The sequence below is a fragment of the Protomyctophum bolini genome (genome assembly GCF_963924005.1).
Source record: "Protomyctophum bolini genome assembly, chromosome: 9".
NCBI classification, from domain to species: Eukaryota; Metazoa; Chordata; class Actinopteri; order Myctophiformes; family Myctophidae; genus Protomyctophum; species Protomyctophum bolini.
This window is the reverse complement of record NC_137870.1, coordinates 20,982,928-21,000,207: the sequence shown is the minus strand read 5'-3', so window position 1 is coordinate 21,000,207 and position 17,280 is coordinate 20,982,928. Positions and strand designations below refer to the sequence as shown.

At 46.7% G+C, this 17,280-nt stretch overlaps 1 protein-coding gene across 2 annotated transcripts in view; it reads right to left on the bottom strand.

The window, feature by feature from the left end:
* Window positions 1–3,112: 3,112 nt before the first annotated feature.
* Window positions 3,113–17,280, bottom strand: part of LOC308321651 (ephrin type-A receptor 4) — a 57,877-nt gene continuing 43,709 nt past the window's right edge. For both annotated transcript variants that reach the window (XM_080772665.1, XM_080772666.1), the window contains exons 12-18: window positions 12,963–13,024; window positions 11,736–11,945; window positions 11,281–11,430; window positions 10,713–10,909; window positions 7,728–7,886; window positions 5,541–6,720; window positions 3,113–4,755 (exon numbers count right to left, since the gene is read on the bottom strand). In XM_080772665.1, coding sequence (XP_080628791.1) covers window positions 6,606–6,720; window positions 7,728–7,886; window positions 10,713–10,909; window positions 11,281–11,430; window positions 11,736–11,945; window positions 12,963–13,024 — 893 coding nt within the window. In that variant the 3' untranslated portion in view covers window positions 3,113–4,755; window positions 5,541–6,605. The remainder of the gene's footprint in view (window positions 4,756–5,540; window positions 6,721–7,727; window positions 7,887–10,712; window positions 10,910–11,280; window positions 11,431–11,735; window positions 11,946–12,962; window positions 13,025–17,280) is intronic.

Sequence of the window (17,280 nt, the reverse complement as noted above, 5' to 3'; positions counted from 1 at the left end):
TGACGCCCCTTTATGATTGGCACAGAGAAGGAAAGGGGGTTTATCGCTCCAGATCAGGGAATTGGACTTATGTCACAGTGGGAGCCAATCAATCAAAATGGACAAAATGACAGTATGGTGTGGTGGGGGGTTAAGCCAGCTTGAGGGGCCCGCACTTCATCTGAAGGTTTCGTAATTAGATTGCTTGACAAAAGGTTGTGGGACGTGTGTGTGTGTATGTGTGTGTGTGTGTGTGTGTGTGTGTGTGTGTGTGTGTGTGTGTGTGTGTGTGTGTGTGTGTGTGTGTGTGTGTGTGTGTGAGAGAGAGAAAAAAAAGAGGTGGTGTTGTCAGATCGTTCTCTGTTAACATGGCTTTAATTTCCTCCCTTTGTTTGACTAGAACCATTGGTGGGTTCATGGCAATCGATTTCCCAACGAGTCTCGAACAGGCCTTGAATGATTCCCAAAACATAAAAATTGACCGCTTCTGTAAATAACTCATTCCTGCAAAAGAAAAAAAGGAAAAAAATCCACCAAACCCACATATAAAGCGACAGATGAATACCCTTGTGAAAATAAATACGATTATGTCGCCCCTCATCAGTGCCAGACATATTTAACAACCATCCCAGCATTGGCACTTTGCTTTTCCGCCATCTGCGTTGTAGCTTTGTGCCGATGAAAAAGAATAATGGACTTTAATACATGGGAGACGGTTTCCTTGGAACCCTGTTCCTGAGAGAACAGGACTAAAGGCCCAAACACTGACAGGGGCTCTGGGCTGCGCTGGGCTGGGCTGCGGTGGGTTTCCTTGCAGCCGCGCTGAGGATCGAGGCAGCGTTCCAGTCGAAACATGGCCACTACCTGAACTTTCAACATGACTTCCATTCCTTTTCTTCCCTAAGTCCTGCAGACAGCCAACCTCTGATTTCCATCTGACCAGTTAAATTAACACTGTGTGGATTTGACTGTATAAATATGCTATTCTCCCTGTCTGGAATTATCGCTCACTCAGAAAAATTATCGCTCACTCAGAAACTCTCTCCCTCCCTCTCCCTCTGGGGTCTTTCTAAGTTTCTATGCCAGTGTTTCCCAAACAGTGGGTGTGGAGTGTGGACCCATTTTTGCGCAGCGGAGAGATTTTTATGGGTCAAGAAGAAATATCACTTTTTTGTTTCCTACATTTTATCCTGCTACCCTAATAGACAGGGGGTACATGAGCACATGGCCGTTCATTCGTGCTCTATCTCCGACCAAACCACACTTCCACCACACATCTCTCTATGCAAAATAAAACCTGCACACTCCCACAAAACATATAGACTACATTGCATTCGCCAAAAATGTCTTATTTACTGTTTAAATATTACTTTTCTGACCTAATAGACAGGGGGTACATGAGCACATGGCCGTTCATTCGTGCTCTATCTCCGACCAAACCACACTTCCACCACACATCTCTCTATGCAAAATAAAACCTGCACACTCCCACAAAACATATAGACTACATTGCATTCGCCAAAAATGTCTTATTTACTGTTTAAATATTACTTTTCTGACCTAATAGACAGGGGGTACATGAGCACATGGCCGTTCATTCGTGCTCTATCTCCGACCAAACCACACTTCCACCACACATCTCTCTATGCAAAATAAAACCTGCACACTCCCACAAAACATATAGACTACATTGCATTCGCCAAAAATGTCTTATTTACTGTTTAAATATTACTTTTCTGAAACACGCTATTCTTGCTCAACCTCAACAGCCTACGTCAAAATCGTCATGTTGGCGTCTACTACGCCAACTACGTTCACTTCATGGGGCCAGTCCTTCACAGTGACACACACGTTAGATCAACCACGCGACCGGGATGGTTTCTTTTCTACCCCTCAATGTCGTGCCTACTCTACACTGCCATCCGAAGGCCCCTTTCACTGCTCCTGTGTCGCCAACTACGTTCACTTAATGGGGCCAGTCCTTCACAGTGACACACGCGTTAGATGAACCACGCGACCGGGATGGTTTCTATCCCCTCAATGTCGTGCCTACTCTACACTGCCACCTTTCACTGCTCCTGTGTGTGACCTGTGAACTACTCTCTGACTGCACTGTAGGGCTGTAGGCTACTCACTCCACCGACAAAATATACTCTGCCATCACCCCCCCAAAAACACAATATGCCACGAAGAAAACGCAGCGCACTTTCTCAATACACACGTGCCTCCAAACATTTGCGAGCCAGTCGCGCAAAACAAACCCAAACAGGTAATCACACAGCATGTTGCATGCTTCTCAATGTTGCGTGCTTAATCATTTCATTTATCCATACATCGCAATTGCGCGTGTGCGAGCATGTTGCATGCTTCTCAATGTTGCCTGCTTAATCATTTCATTTATCCATACATCGCAATTGCGCGTGTGCGCTGAACCTGCACACTCATGCAATTTCAATTCAATTCAATTCAATTCAAAGGGCTTTATTGGCATGAGAAAACATACGTTTCAGGAAACGTGTAAAACACTATTTGGCTCAGAGCCACCTTAGCTCTGTTCTAAAAATGGCCCCTTTCACCCCTCCCCCTCTGCGGGCCCCTATCAAAGACTCAGGACAATATGAGGTTTATTGCCGCTGGAAATGAGTGCAGGAAACAGATGTTGTTCTGATTAAACATACACACTCACGCATGCACACGCACAAACACACACACACACACACACACACACACACAAACACACACACACACACACACACACACACACACACCGTGCCAAAGGACCGCCGCCTGCTGATCTACATAAAACATATACTACATGTGGATGGGCTGCCAACTGACGAGGGCTTTCTGTGTGCATATATGTGTTAGTATGTTATGAGCGTGTGTATGTCACAAAGAGACAGAACTAAGCCAAGTAACTGCTTGATGTGCTGTCCTTGTCCTTCTCCATTACTGAGTCACATCAATGCGGTAATCAATGCATAATAGCCATGTAATTAGCTCTCCTTTGTAGACACAGTGATGATAATTGATTGAAATTCTGATGGCCTCTCTGCACTAGCCTATGCGTGCATCTATGTGTGGGTGATCACACAGTGCACACATGTACTCAAACAACCAGAAGAGACAACAATTCATATGGTTTCTACTTTAATAAGAATGCACTTCGGCACCCCATCATTTCTTCATTTTAGGCTATCATTTTACAAACTAGATATAAAAGGCCATAAATAAATGACATAAGTTACATGTACCTAGAATTCCTCAACAAAAAACAGACAAAAGATGAAAAAAAAAGACAAAGCAATAATTGAGAGAATGTTAGATCTACATGGCTAGATCATATGGCATCAGAAGGCATACAATGACCAACATTAACTGTTAGGGTTTTTTTTCTTCATTATTTCGTTGAACTAAAGGAAAAAAGTATTTTACAGTACATTCTGCTTTCCTTCTCTTTCCCAACATTTCTTGCATAATTCCACAACAGGTCCTTTTTTCTACAGATAACAACCCTAAAACAATGCACCACCAAAAGAAAAAAAAAAGCCGGGATTAAGGACGGAGGTGTTTCTTGTATTGTGTGAAGCTTCACAAAGGAGTTCAAAAACATTCAGATAAGGATTTTAAAAACAAAAAAGCTAAGAGAAGAGTACAGTCCATTGGTTGAAAGCTGTCCGCTGTGTGATGTTTACTGGAAGAAACAAAAAATAATATCCATGATGATAAAACTCACTTTTCCCAGCTCATGATCTTCTGTATAGTGTACATTGGTGCGTCCTTTTAAAATACCCCTGTACATCCCGATGCAGAAAGACGGTTGCACCCAATGTGCCTATTTTTTTAGCTCAGAGAATCCATCGTCATTGGCTGTCTGTCCCTCTGTCCATCAGTCTGTAAAAGCAGGAGTGCTGTCCATCAGTCTGTCTGTAAGGGCAGGAGTGCTGTCGCCACACTGTCCGTGTGTCCTACGGCAGCTCACTGCGCGAGGCAAAGCAGGAAATGTGGTGCGCTCCAGAAAGCTGTTTTAAATGATTGCTGTTGTCGAGTAGAGCTTGCACAACGGAAGCAATAACACCTCACATGGTTTCTGACGCCACAAAAGCAAACTCATTTTTTTTTCTCTTATCAAATGTCTCAAAAATAAGTCCATAATCTCCATCTCCACAGTGGCATGAAAACAGACACAAATATTGATAGTACTTTCAAGATACTGTCAGTCATACAGTACAGACGCACGCACGGACGCACGCACGCACACGTCGCACAAGCACACACACACACACACACACACACACACACACACACACACACACACACACGCACACACACAGTCGCCCACATGTCGATCATACTCAACATACATTAGCGGCCAAATCAAACGCTCATTACTGTACATGCAAACAAAAAATATAAAACGACACAAAATAAAACAAATTTCTCCAAAAAATACAAGTACATTATCCACTGGAGCTGGGCCTCTAGATTATATTACATTCTTTTTAGTGTTATCTTTTCTCTCTTTTTTTGTAGGTTGTTAATTCATTCATAGTGTTTGCAGTAAGTCACTGGATTGGCTGCAGAGTGCGAATGGCCAGTCTGTCAGGTATAACGTGGCACGGTGGCAGACGCAGTGGTGGATTTCTCATCTCGAGGAGACTCCAAGGAGAGAAAGGGGAAAAACAGACCCGAGAGTGGAGGGTGGTGGAGGGGGGGTGGGGAGGTTCTGGTCATGGGGAACGAGCGAGGGATCCTGTTTGTAATGGATGGCAGCAGCTGTGGGGAACGAGAGAGAGAGAGAGAGAGAAGAAATGAGAGAAAAGGAGAAAATAAAAGTGAGGCCACACTCAGTCGCAATGGTTTTAGAACGTAAACAATTTCTGCCTGACGTCCAATCCTAACCAAGAGTATCCTTCAACCTTAAAGGGAAAAATCTCCTCATCTGCTGCTAAATGCAAAACAGCGTCAGTGTGCATACATGACATCAGCATATCTGAATCCCCCACAAGCCCCAACCCCCTCCCAAATCCAGAAAGCCCTTCTTTCCGTTCCAGGAAAGTCGTTGAGAACTATGCCACTCTCGTTTGGGCCGCGTGTTGCGCCTCACTATGCGAGTCAGTAGCTGATGAATCCTTCTCATCAACATGCCAGCGGCGTCAAGGCCTGTGACTGATCACAGAGCAGCGTCTATTGATCTGCTCTCTCTGCCTCAGGTGGCGCAACCCGCTTGTTAATTAACACACAGCTCTGGTGCCGAGAGGCCATCGAGCTCCTACTCAGCACAGAGAGAAAGAAAGTGCAACAGAGCGAGAGAGCGAGTAGTGAGAGAGCTGTTCTAATTAGTAATAGAGCTTATGGACACTTGGATGGTTATAATCAATGTGAGGGTCCTACAAATATAAGAGCATCTATAATGCATTTCTCGTCTCAAGAGAACCTGGAGTGTGTTGGAGCTGCCAATCTCGTCTTCATGTTCCTGCCATAAGCATTTATAATGTCCTACGTTGATTCTGTCATACATACATTTTATGTACACTCTAACATTTAACATGAATTCTTACCATGATGACAGCTTGAATAATATCCAGCAGGAATTATCTTGCTTATCCGCATGCTGATGAAGATGATGGTGATGATGATGATGGTGAGGATGATGCTTAGTTATTACTCCATCTTGTCGTTTTGTCCCAAGCAATCCTTCCCTTTCACAGCCACTTTAAGGAAGCCAATTCCCAGTAGCCAACTGACCCAAAAGGCTGTCCATTAGAAGTGGTGAGGAACAGTCTGACCCACACAGGGGTACGGGGAATCGAAATCCAGCATGTTGGGGGTGGGAGAGCGGAGTCTAGGGCATGGGAATGCACCTACAGAAAATCAAAGACATTCTTGGCAACGTCCTGAGGGCAACAATATACACAGGACCAAACAAGTACATAATGGAACAAAAAAAGCAGGGCCTCCTCGAGGTAAGTCCATTCCTGCGCAGACCCCCCTCTGCCCCCCCAACCTCTGTTTATGTGGGGGTCCTCGGATCCTCCATTTTGTTCGTCAGATATCAGACAGGTCCAGCAGAGAGAGAAGACGTCCCACACAACAATTCATGTACAATAAAACACAGTCACAGGAAATAAAAAAAGTCTGCTCTGCGGATTTATTCCAGGAGACAAATGTTCCAGAAACGACACTCTGCCCAGGGAGCGAAGAGAGGTACTGCCCCTCCTTCGCAATTCTTCCTTCCAGACCGGTCGAAGGCACTCCAGATTGGCCTCTCGGAAGCACTATTCTGTCTGTCTGTCCGTCCGTACGTCCGTCCATCAACTTCGAAACACCGCGGACAGAATTATCCCATTCTCCACCAAAAGGGCAAGGTAAAGATCTGCTAAAAAAGTGCCATTTTTCACCACTTTTTTCTTCTTCTTTTTTTCTTTTAGATCCAATTTAAAGTGCATGGATGAGGTAAACTATTTCTTCATAGTTTATTTGTCTCTTGTTTGTTTGTTTTTCATGGTTTTTTTGTTTTTATATTTAATCTTTTGTGTTGTTTTTTTCTGTATGAAAAGAAGCTGTTTGTTTTTTGTTTTTTAATAATAATAATAATAATATCTTTTATAGCTATGCTAGATCTCTCAGACGGGAACCATTCTGCCTTGCATTTGTTGCATCTGGGACAGCATTCCCTGGACGTTGGTCAGGATCTTGCTCTGGTGCGCGGCAGAGGAGATGCCGATGCGCGCCATGTCCCTGAAAGGTACAGCAGAGAGAGAGAGAGAGAGAGAGAGGGGGAGAGAGCCATTAGGACCAGCGTCAACAATAACAAAACCTTGTTCCACATCATGATGGCTTTCACAGCCTGCGTGGACGCTGGCCCAACTGCTTCACAGCTCCAGCAGCGAATCCTCTCAAAAACAACACATCAGTCCTATGGCCTCGTTTATATTTCGGTGCACAGCATAGCTTGAAAGTATTTTCTGTTTGAGTTATTCACTGCCGTGCTATGAATTATGAATTATACTTTAGCCACTAGTCATGCAGTATAGGCTTATTAGGCTATGTTAGAGAGAAACACGACAACGTTATGACAAACTGACAGTTATAAGGGACATGATATGTTTTTGCGTGCGTGTCTGTGTTTATATATGCTGTGTATATATATGTAATACATATTATATACTGTGTATATATATATACAATATACTGTATATATTTACAGTATAACGAATATATAATTATAAATACACATCCACAAGAGTGGCGAGTAAAATACACTGTATTTATTTATAAAACGCCAGCAACGGTCCTACTCTTGCTCTCCACAATTTCCTTCTCCCTGCGTCCATCTGATTATTTTACACTTTCCCCCTCTCTCTTGCACCCCCCAGCCCCCCCCCTCTCCTCTCTCATGCACCCCCCCCCCCTCCGCTCTCTCATGCACCCCCCCAGCCCCCCCTCTCCTCTCTCATGCACCCCCCCAGCCCCCCCTCTCCTCTCTCATGCACCCCCCCAGCCCCCCCTCTCCTCTCTCATGCACCCCCCAGCCCCCCCCCCCCCTCCCCTCTCTCATGCACCCCCCCAGCCCCCCCTCTCCTCTCTCATGCACCCCCCAGCCCCCCCCCCCCCTCCCCTCTCTCATGCACCCCCCAGCCCCCCCCCCCTCTCTCAGCCCCCCCCCCTCTCTCAGCCCCCCCCCCTCCCCTCTCTCAGCCCCCCCTCCCCTCTCTCATGCACCCCCCAGCCCCCCTCAGACTCACTCCTGTGTCATCTGCACGACGGCCTCTGGGGTGGTGTATCCTCCAGCGGTGAAGTTGTCACTGTATCTCTCCATGCCGATGGCCTGCAGCCAGTCCTCCACAGATCCCACGGCTGAGGACGCCTCGGGGCTCACCGGCTCCAGTAGGGTGGTGCTGGGCCTGGTGGTGGGAGGGAGAGGAGAGGAAGAGAGACGGATGGTAGGCGAGGAGAAAGATGGAGAGAGGAGGAGAAGAGAGTTATGGCACATGAAATATGTATACTTTTTTCTTCTTATTTTTTTTATATAATTTTAAAGATGTATTATTTCATAATATATATACTATACATACATTTAATATACAGAATACATAAATGTGGTCTACCAGTTAGATTATCAATCATATTATCAATCATAGGCAGTTTGAGGGTCTTTGGCACAGAATAAATGATCCTGATCCAATCCATGTAGGAATCCTACCCAACACTGACTAATTAAAACAGGGGGGAGACAACATGCCCCCGGGCCTTCTGGGAGCTGTAGTCTTCCTGCTCTGATCCATCACATACCAGAAGGCCATCATGACACAAAGAATTACCACAGCCATGAAACGGTCCATTTCTCGCCATCACTTTACCATCTCTCTCTATTTAATTTCTCTTTCACTGTGAGCTCCCCCATGATGGGATCAGCAGGTTTGTCAGACTCAGCCCTCCCTCGTGTCCCCTCCGTATTTGTCCTACTGGAATCCGTGCCAAGTCAAACAGCAGTTCCTTCCCTCAGTGTCACCGACACAGTTCGTTTGGTCTTATTTGAAGAGAAAACAGGATCCACACGGCACACACTCCAGTGAACTCCACCGCGCGCCACAGCAGCACGCTCTCTCTTGTTCAGATAGCCGCTGGTACACACTGTGCCTCATGCCGACTGAATTACACTGTTTTTCCTTTCCCTTTTCCACTCTCCTCCTTTGTGCCTAGAGCTGGGACGGCATTGGCAGCCATTAAACATTTACACAGGGCCGGCTAGTCTGAGGTGAGGCACTGGCCATCTCGTCCCGCTCCAATAAGTCTCGCTTGATCTCTCTCCCTTTCCCTCTAAATCCCTCTATTTGCAATAGTTTTCTCTCTCTCTCTCTCTCTCTCTCTCTCTCTCTCTCTCTCTCTCTCATATCTCTCCCCCGACTCACTCTCGTTCTACCTCCATAATTTAAGATAGCTACAAATTGGTTTCGAGCACTAGTACGTACGTATGTACTTTTGATGTGTGCTGCTGAATGACATGGTGGAAGTTTCTAGTGGTTAGCTGTGGAGAGCTGGATGTCAAACTATAATAAGTGATCCTCACTAGTGTATGGAACAGTGCTGTGCAGTGACCCCTTTCCATGCACGTCAGGCTCACACACTTGCGCACGCACGCGCACACACACACACACACACACACGTTCAGATACTATACTTGTGTTGTGAGGACATAAAAAAATAATGGTAGAAAAACAAAATAGGAATGCCCCAGCTATAAAGCCAGAGTAAAACATATGTTTGTATAGCTATACAGCAACATATATTCGGTGCAAGACATCGGCACCCACCAAGTAAAGAATCAGTGATTTTATCCTAACCTAACCCCAAGCTAATTCTTCTAGTGTGGGACACTTGCACCCTCACAAGTATAGTAATACAAGTACACACACACACACAATTTACAATTTACAATTTAGGCATTTAGCAGACGCTCTTAATCCAGAGCGACTTACATTAAGCAAGAACAAAAGCATGGGAATACATCACATAAAGACATTTATCATGAAACATGCGTAGCTAAGAAAGTAACAGTGGAATATCTATAATGAAACTATACATATAAGCTATACATCTATACTACTATGCTACACATATGTACTATGACGTGCTATGACTACTAGAATTGCTATCTAGGGGGGTGGGGTAAGTGCTATGGGCCATGATGGAGTCTGAAAAGGTGGGTTTTCAGACTACGGCGGAAGATTGGGAGTGATGCTGCAGTTCTGACTGCAATGGGAAGTGCATTCCACAGTTTTGGAGCCAGAAGGGAGAAGAGTTTGGGACGTGTGGAGCGTTGTCCCGGCGTTTTTAGTGAGGGTACTTCCAGCTTCCCTGCGTTGGCTGATCTGAGTGAGCGGGAGGGTTTGTAGGGTTCGATCATACTTGCAAGATATGGGACACACACACACACACACACACACACTCAGTCACGCATACAACTTATTAAGTCCCCTTATCCTCACATACCTGTAAAAGCAACATTTATAGGATTCAGTCCCGCTAATTACTCCACATGGACCTTCTCGCTCTCTGTATCCCATTAGGTGAATGTATGTGCCCGTGTGTGTGTGTGTGTGTGTGTGTGTGTGTGTGTGTGTGTGTGCACACATGCATGCCCGTGCTTGCATGCTTGTTAAACTAAAACAGACTCCCGCTGGCCTGCGTGTAGTCTGTAAATACACACACACAGGTCGTCCTTTTAACGCGTCTAGCTGCTGGGAAGTAATGGTGTCGGAGCCGCAAGGTCGTGTTTGTTTTCAACTCTGCGTTGCGTCGTAATTTCTCCACTCTGTTAGAGCGTGTGCATTCCACAGCGTACGATGCCATTAAGGCCGCTCACCGCAGGACCCCATTATGGAGCGGTGTTTGTGTTACAATAAACTGTACACCGCAAGAGGGTAACACTTAATGGGGAATGTAAATACCGATGAGAGTAGGTATTTGGGTGTGCACACACACACACACACACACACACACACACACACACACACACGTGCATCTGTGTGTATATGTGTGTGCACATGTGTGCCTACCTATTTGTGTATGATGTGAGCTGGGGTGTTTGTCTGCATGTGCATTACACAAGTGCATCCATATGCATGAATGCTTTCTTCAACTTGACCCAAGTCCTCTCCTTTTTCACGCAAACTGGCTATAGGCTTGAGTATTGTTCTGTCCGTCACACACATTGGCGTCTTCCTTACCGAACGGCGGTCTCTCCTCCGGTCCTCTTCAGGCTGTTGGGGTTGCGGATCAGCTTGTCCAGCATGTTGACGATCTGTCCGAACTTGGGCCGGTCAGCGCGCTCCCTCTGCCAGCAGTCCAGCATCAGCTGGTGCAGCGCCACGGGGCAGTCCATGGGTGGGGGCAGCCGGTAGCCCTCGTCGATGGCCTTGATCACCTAGAGAGAGAGGGAGAGTGTTCATCTACTAACCACTTAAGCCATTCTGACCTGAGATCAGATTCTAAAAATGTCTTCTACATCCTGACAGTTTTCTGAAAAAGCTATGTTTCTATGTCAGTCGTTCTTTCAAAAATAGCAGACCTAGATCTGCTATTTTCCAATAGCTAAAGCGTAACATAATGCTAACACCAAAAGGGGTTCCCGCCCAAAATGGGTTAAACCCAATAGTCTGTAACTGTACTTTCAGCAGTTTTTTTCCACTTCACACACTAAATCATGCAAGAGTAAGTCTAGTCAGAACAGTCGAACGGACTGGAAGAGGACGATGAAGAAGTGTGCTAGTTTGTGAACTACTGTGACCGACTTACATCCTGGTTACTCATGTCCCAATATGGCCGCTCGCCGTATGACATCACTTCCCACATGACGATGCCATAACTCCACACGTCACTGGCCGAGGTGAACTTCCTGTAGGCGATGGCCTCTGGAGCCGTCCAGCGAATGGGAATCTTCCCTCCCTGGAGGACACGGCGACAGGGAATTAATGAAAGGGGAGCAAACTGACACGTTGACACATACAGGCACACAGAGGCACGCGCCGTCACACACACACACACACACACACACACACACACACACACACACACACACACACACACTTAATCCTCAATTGATTGAGATTGTGCAGTTAAAACTAACACTGGGCATTTTACTGTATAGAGTTCTAAGCCCAATAACAATCACGTCACACTGATCCCCAAACATGCAATAACCAATCACGTCTATACTATTAATCCGTCCATCCGAGACACAACACACTTACTCTAGTAGTGTAGGCAGCTTCCGGGTCGTCCTCCAGGACGCGGGACATGCCGAAGTCGGACACCTTACACACCAGGTTGCTGTTGACCAGGATGTTTCTGGCCGCCAGGTCTCGGTGGACATAGCTCATGTCTGACAGGTACTTCATACCCGAGGCGATGCCACGCAGGATGCCAACCAGCTGGATCACCGTGAAGCGCCCGTCATTCTTCTACAGAGTAAACAAGAGTAATCAAACAAGAGTAAACAACAAGGACAGAAAATGCCTCGGTTGGACAGATATTCTTCATTTCAAGTGAACGCATGCTTGGCTTAACATAATTTAGCTAATTCACTGAGTGAATAAATACATTTACTGTACCGGTATACGCTACAGTCATGGGATTGAGCTTAGGATGCAGAGTTTTATATCTTTAAATATTTTGGAGTGTGTGTCTGTAATTAGGTACAGTATGTGGCTCACTTTCTTTCTTACACTTTCTTTATGGACCCTAGAGCCTGCCCTAAATCCCTCACTGCACTACATCCCAATGTTGTGTGGAGTACTAAACATCCAAGGCTGAGTGAGAAGAAGGCAGCCCAGTGAGAAAGTCAAGTAGAAGACGGCTCAAGGTAGGAACTTTATTTTTTGTCAAAATATGTTGAAAACCCCTGCTGCACCTGCTTACTCTTGTGTTACATATAGCAGCTTTTGCTAAATGTCCATTGTAAAATCATTGTTTTTAAAGGATGAGAGTAAGAAAAACTGTGGAGATGGGTTATTTGCCAACTGTGTATCTGTTGACAGATTGGCATCAACTTGTTGGTTTTAGGAAATATTTGAATGCTTGTAAACACTGTTCATATTCATGTTTAACTACTTACTTACTTTAACTACTCAACTATAGAAGCTATAGCTTAACCAGCATCTTAACAGCATCAAGCATTTACCTAATCACTGTGTTACATCAAATACCGAACCAAACAAAAGATGAAACACTACGTTTATCACACAAATCCCTTTCTGGATCTCGGTGAAAGAATGCGTGTGAACGGCTTAATGTCTGTTTCCAACAGGAAACGAAGAGAATCGCTAGCAAAAATAAATAAATGCTGTAATCCTCATTGTGTCGTTGGGTGATTTCTTGGGGATAACACGGCTCTGATCAGATGGGAATGGGATCAACATTACAGTCTACACCTACGCACACACACACAAACAAAAACACACAGGAAACGCATCACTGACCCTCAGGAATGCATCCAGTGATCCATTCTCCATGTACTCTGTGATAATCATCACTGGCTTACCTGAAAAGAGAGAGAGAGGGAGGGTGAGAAAAAGAGAAGGGGAGGGAGAGGATGAAGGCAGATGATTATCATTCTGGTCGTGCAGAAACCTCTTATCTCCAGATTACTAATTGTGTTTTTTTTCCACAAATTAATGCCCTACTTCGCCATGCTACAATGTCACACAAAAGTAGTTAAAATAAAATGTTTTGAGCTTGTAGATCTACTATTGTTGGCATTTGAATCCTGAAAAGTAACAGTTTTGGACATGTGAGGTTTCCACCCGACAGCAAGATTATGATGCATATCACACAGATCAGCGCAGCAGGAGGTCCCCATGGGAATATATGTGTGTGTGTGTGTGTGTGTGTGTGTGTGTGTGTGTGTGTGTGTGTGTGTGTTTGCGTGTGTGTGCGTGCGTGCGTGTGTGGGGCCATCCATCTTTGTCCCGTGGTGATTTAATTAGCTCAGTATAACGGCTGCCCTCGTGTCCTACACTCTGTCTACTGACACACACACACATGCATTACTGCTGAAACAATACACCACTTCACGTCTCCCCCCACACGCACGCACGCACGCACGCACGCATGCACACACGCACGCACGCACATCTTGATATGTATGCAAATACATTTTAACACTAACTTAATCAAATGTTTTACCATTCACGCACGCACACACACACACACACACACACACACACACACACACACACACACACACACACACACACACTCATCATCTTTTATGCATGCAAAGATTTATTGAGTAACTTGTAAAAATGTTGTATCACACGGGCACATGGGAAGGGAAATACGTTCGAACACACCCACAGACGCGTGCACACACGCACACACGCACACACACACACACACACACACACACACACACACACACACACACACACTCAAACTGCCTGTTTGTGTCACTCACTACCCTTTTGCCCTAATTCTCCTCTGCCAACTTCTTTTTTGCGCATCTGTCACCCCCCCCCCCCTCTCTCTCTTTCTCTCTTTCTGTCTTTCTCTCTCTCTCTATCCCATCCCTGCCACTCCTCTCTAGCCCTTTTCACCCCATCTCTCTGTCTCTCTCTCATTCCCTCTTGGGGGACAGTCTGTGTCTTTATCTGTGGCACAGAGGGAGAGGGGGGTGGGTCATTCCCTGGTGTGTCTCTGTCTATCTTTGTCTGTCTCCTATTGGCCGGGGGGAGATTGGGGGGACAGAGAGAGAGCATGAGAGAGAGTAAGAGAAAGGGAAAGCGGGTGGTTTTGTTTTCGTCCCTGAGTGCTAGCAAGATGGCGCCTAACCAGCCATGACAACAACACATGCTGAAGAAGCCCCTCCTGGAGGTTGTTTGTTGGAAGAAACGTGATTATGGTTCCATTTTAAAAAGATTATCTCGCTTTGGAGAAGTGCTGAATGGACAGCCCTTTTATTTATTTATTTTCCTTTTATTTATTTTTACCAGCACACTGATAGTGCCCTGACAGCAGTGTGTGAGGCGCTCCAGCGCGCCGTAGCAGCAGTGCTGGAGTGTTTAGACACGGAGGTCTCAGAGGTGAAGTTCTTCCACTCCACAGCAGGACGGCCACGTCAGTTAGTGTCGTACGCGCCACGTGACTGGCAGACCATTAATGACAGGGCGCTCCGACGCCCCAAAGAGGAAGTGGACTTAAACTTGGGGGAGAGGGAGAGCTTTTTTTTGGTCAGCCATCTTTGTTCCTCTTTGTTCTCCGCCTTGCCCCCGCGGCCACGGATGATTGACAGCTCCCCAATCAAGTCTGAGGAGCGTCTGACCTGCGCCCCGCAACGCTCCCCTTCCCAGCCCTGCCCTCGTCCTCCCAGCCCTGCCCTCGTCCTCCCAGTCCATTTGCATGCTAATTCCTTGTTTACTGAATACGCCCCGCCGTCTCTGGCAATGAACTCTGGGCAAGAGCCCCCAAACGGGACGATTATCACCTGCCAACAGAACAGTGGCTGAGGGAGAGAGCAACAGGGGGACGGGATGGGGGGAATATTGGGGGAATGTTGGTCTTATGTAGGAAGACCCTCGGGCATTCGCAGCAACACACAAAGGCCTGGCTGAGCCCTCGCGCTATAGAAGCGGATCTTTTCAAAATCAGTAAGTGCTTACCATATGTAAATGAACCGTTAAAATATGCCACATCCGATGGTTTTAAGCACTAATGGTGGCAGGATTTTAATCATACAATTACATGACAGCAATATAAATAACCATATAGGGATGGTGGATTACGGCCAGCTCTTAAGCCTGCAGCGAGTAATTTCTACACATTTATGTATTTAGTGCCTATTTGGAGTTCTTCAATAATTAATAAGTCCTAATTGGCTCTGTTGGACATACAGTCAGAGTGGGGCCAGGATTGAAAGTCCCTTTTAACTTGATTGGAATGGGGTAAAAAATGCAATTCAAATAATGGCTTCTTAATAGATTCCACTGACACACTCGAGTGTGAAGGAATAATTGCTCCTGTCTGGCGTTGCACTTGCAGAGTGCGGAGGCAGAGACACTGGTTGCCCTTTATACCTTCCACTGGCCATTCTTTTCATGTCTACGCCTGTCACCGGCCACACTGCACCCCATTCACTCTGTCACCGGCCACACTGCACCCCATTCACTCTGTCACCGGCCACACTGCACCCCATTCACTCTGTCACCGGCCACACTGCACCCCATTCACTCTGTCACCGGCCACACTGCACCCCATTCACTCTGTCACCGGCCACACTGCACCTCATTCACTCTGTCACCGGCCACACTGCACCCCATTCACTCTGTCACCGGCCACACTGCACCCCATTCACTCTGTCACCGGCCACACTGCACCCATTCACTCTGTCACCGGCCACACTGCACCCCATTCACTCTGTCACCGGCCACACTGCACCCCATTCACTCTGTCACCGGCCACACTGCACCCCATTCACTCTGTCACCGGCCACACTGCACCCCATTCACTCTGTCACCGGCCACACTGCACCCCATTCACTCTGTCACTGGCCACACTGCACCCCATTCACTCTGTCACCGGCCACACTGCACCCCATTCACTCTGTCACCGGCCACACTGCACCCCATTCACTCTGTCACCGGCCACACTGCACCCCATTCACTCTGTCACCGGCCACACTGCACCCCATTCACTCTGTCACCGGCCACACTGCACCTCATTCACTCTTCCAACCTCTCACACATTGTTTGTTTTGTCAGGCCCTGCATCCGTCCGTCCATTCACTCCAACGTCTGTTTTCTCCTTTCTGTTATTGCTGCTCTCTGCCTTTCATCTCATCTGTCTGCATCTATATCTGTCAATGACATCCCTACATCCTCCTCTAATGCCCCTCTCCATCCCTACATCCTCCTCTACTGCCCCTCTCCATCCCTACCTCCCTCTCTACTGCACCTCTCCATCCCTACATCCTCCTCTAATGCCCCTCTCCATCCCTACCTCCCTCTCTAATGCCCCTCTCCATCCCTACCTCCCTCTCTACTGCCCCTCTCCATCCCTACCTCCTCCTCTAATGCCCCTCTCCGATTTCTCACCTTCATCCTCTTCAATCTGTCTTCCTTCTCTCTGGCCCTTTCCATCCCTGTCTCTCTCCATTTCTCTTGATGTCTGAGAGGTCTCTCTCTCTCTCTCTCTCTCTCTCTGTGGTGAGAAGTGTGCTATAGGTGATAAGTGATTTGGCCTCCGCTGCAGGTTCAGCTTCAGCTATGGCAGGGCTAATTGTGTGTACGTGCGTGCGTGTGTGCGTGCGTGATGGTCTTATCAAGCACAGTGGAGCACAGATAGAGCCTGACTGCTCCGTCACGACACATTAAGACACTTGGTCCAGCTAACAAAGCCAAGCCAAACCTAACCAAGCCAAGCCATGAGACGTGGTTATGTTCAAACACACATGGCTATAATCAAATGTGCACACACACACACACACACACACACACACACACAACCTTTTCTTACGTGTGAAAAAGGCATTGGAGAGAGGGTATACAAGTCAGAACGACAGAAATAGAGAGGGAGTAAAACGCCAGGGGCAGAGAGAGAGAGAGAGAGAGAGAGAGAGAGAGAGAGAGAGAGAGAGAGAGAGAGAGAGAGAGAGAGGGGGGGGGGGATGTAGCAAGGCAGCAGATAGAGAGAGGATAGGGTATCACTCCCTAACCCCAAACACATTTACAGCTGACATCATGATTAATGAGCCTGGCACCAGGCTACAGGCCATTAGACCCCCACCTCTACCCTGCTAACACC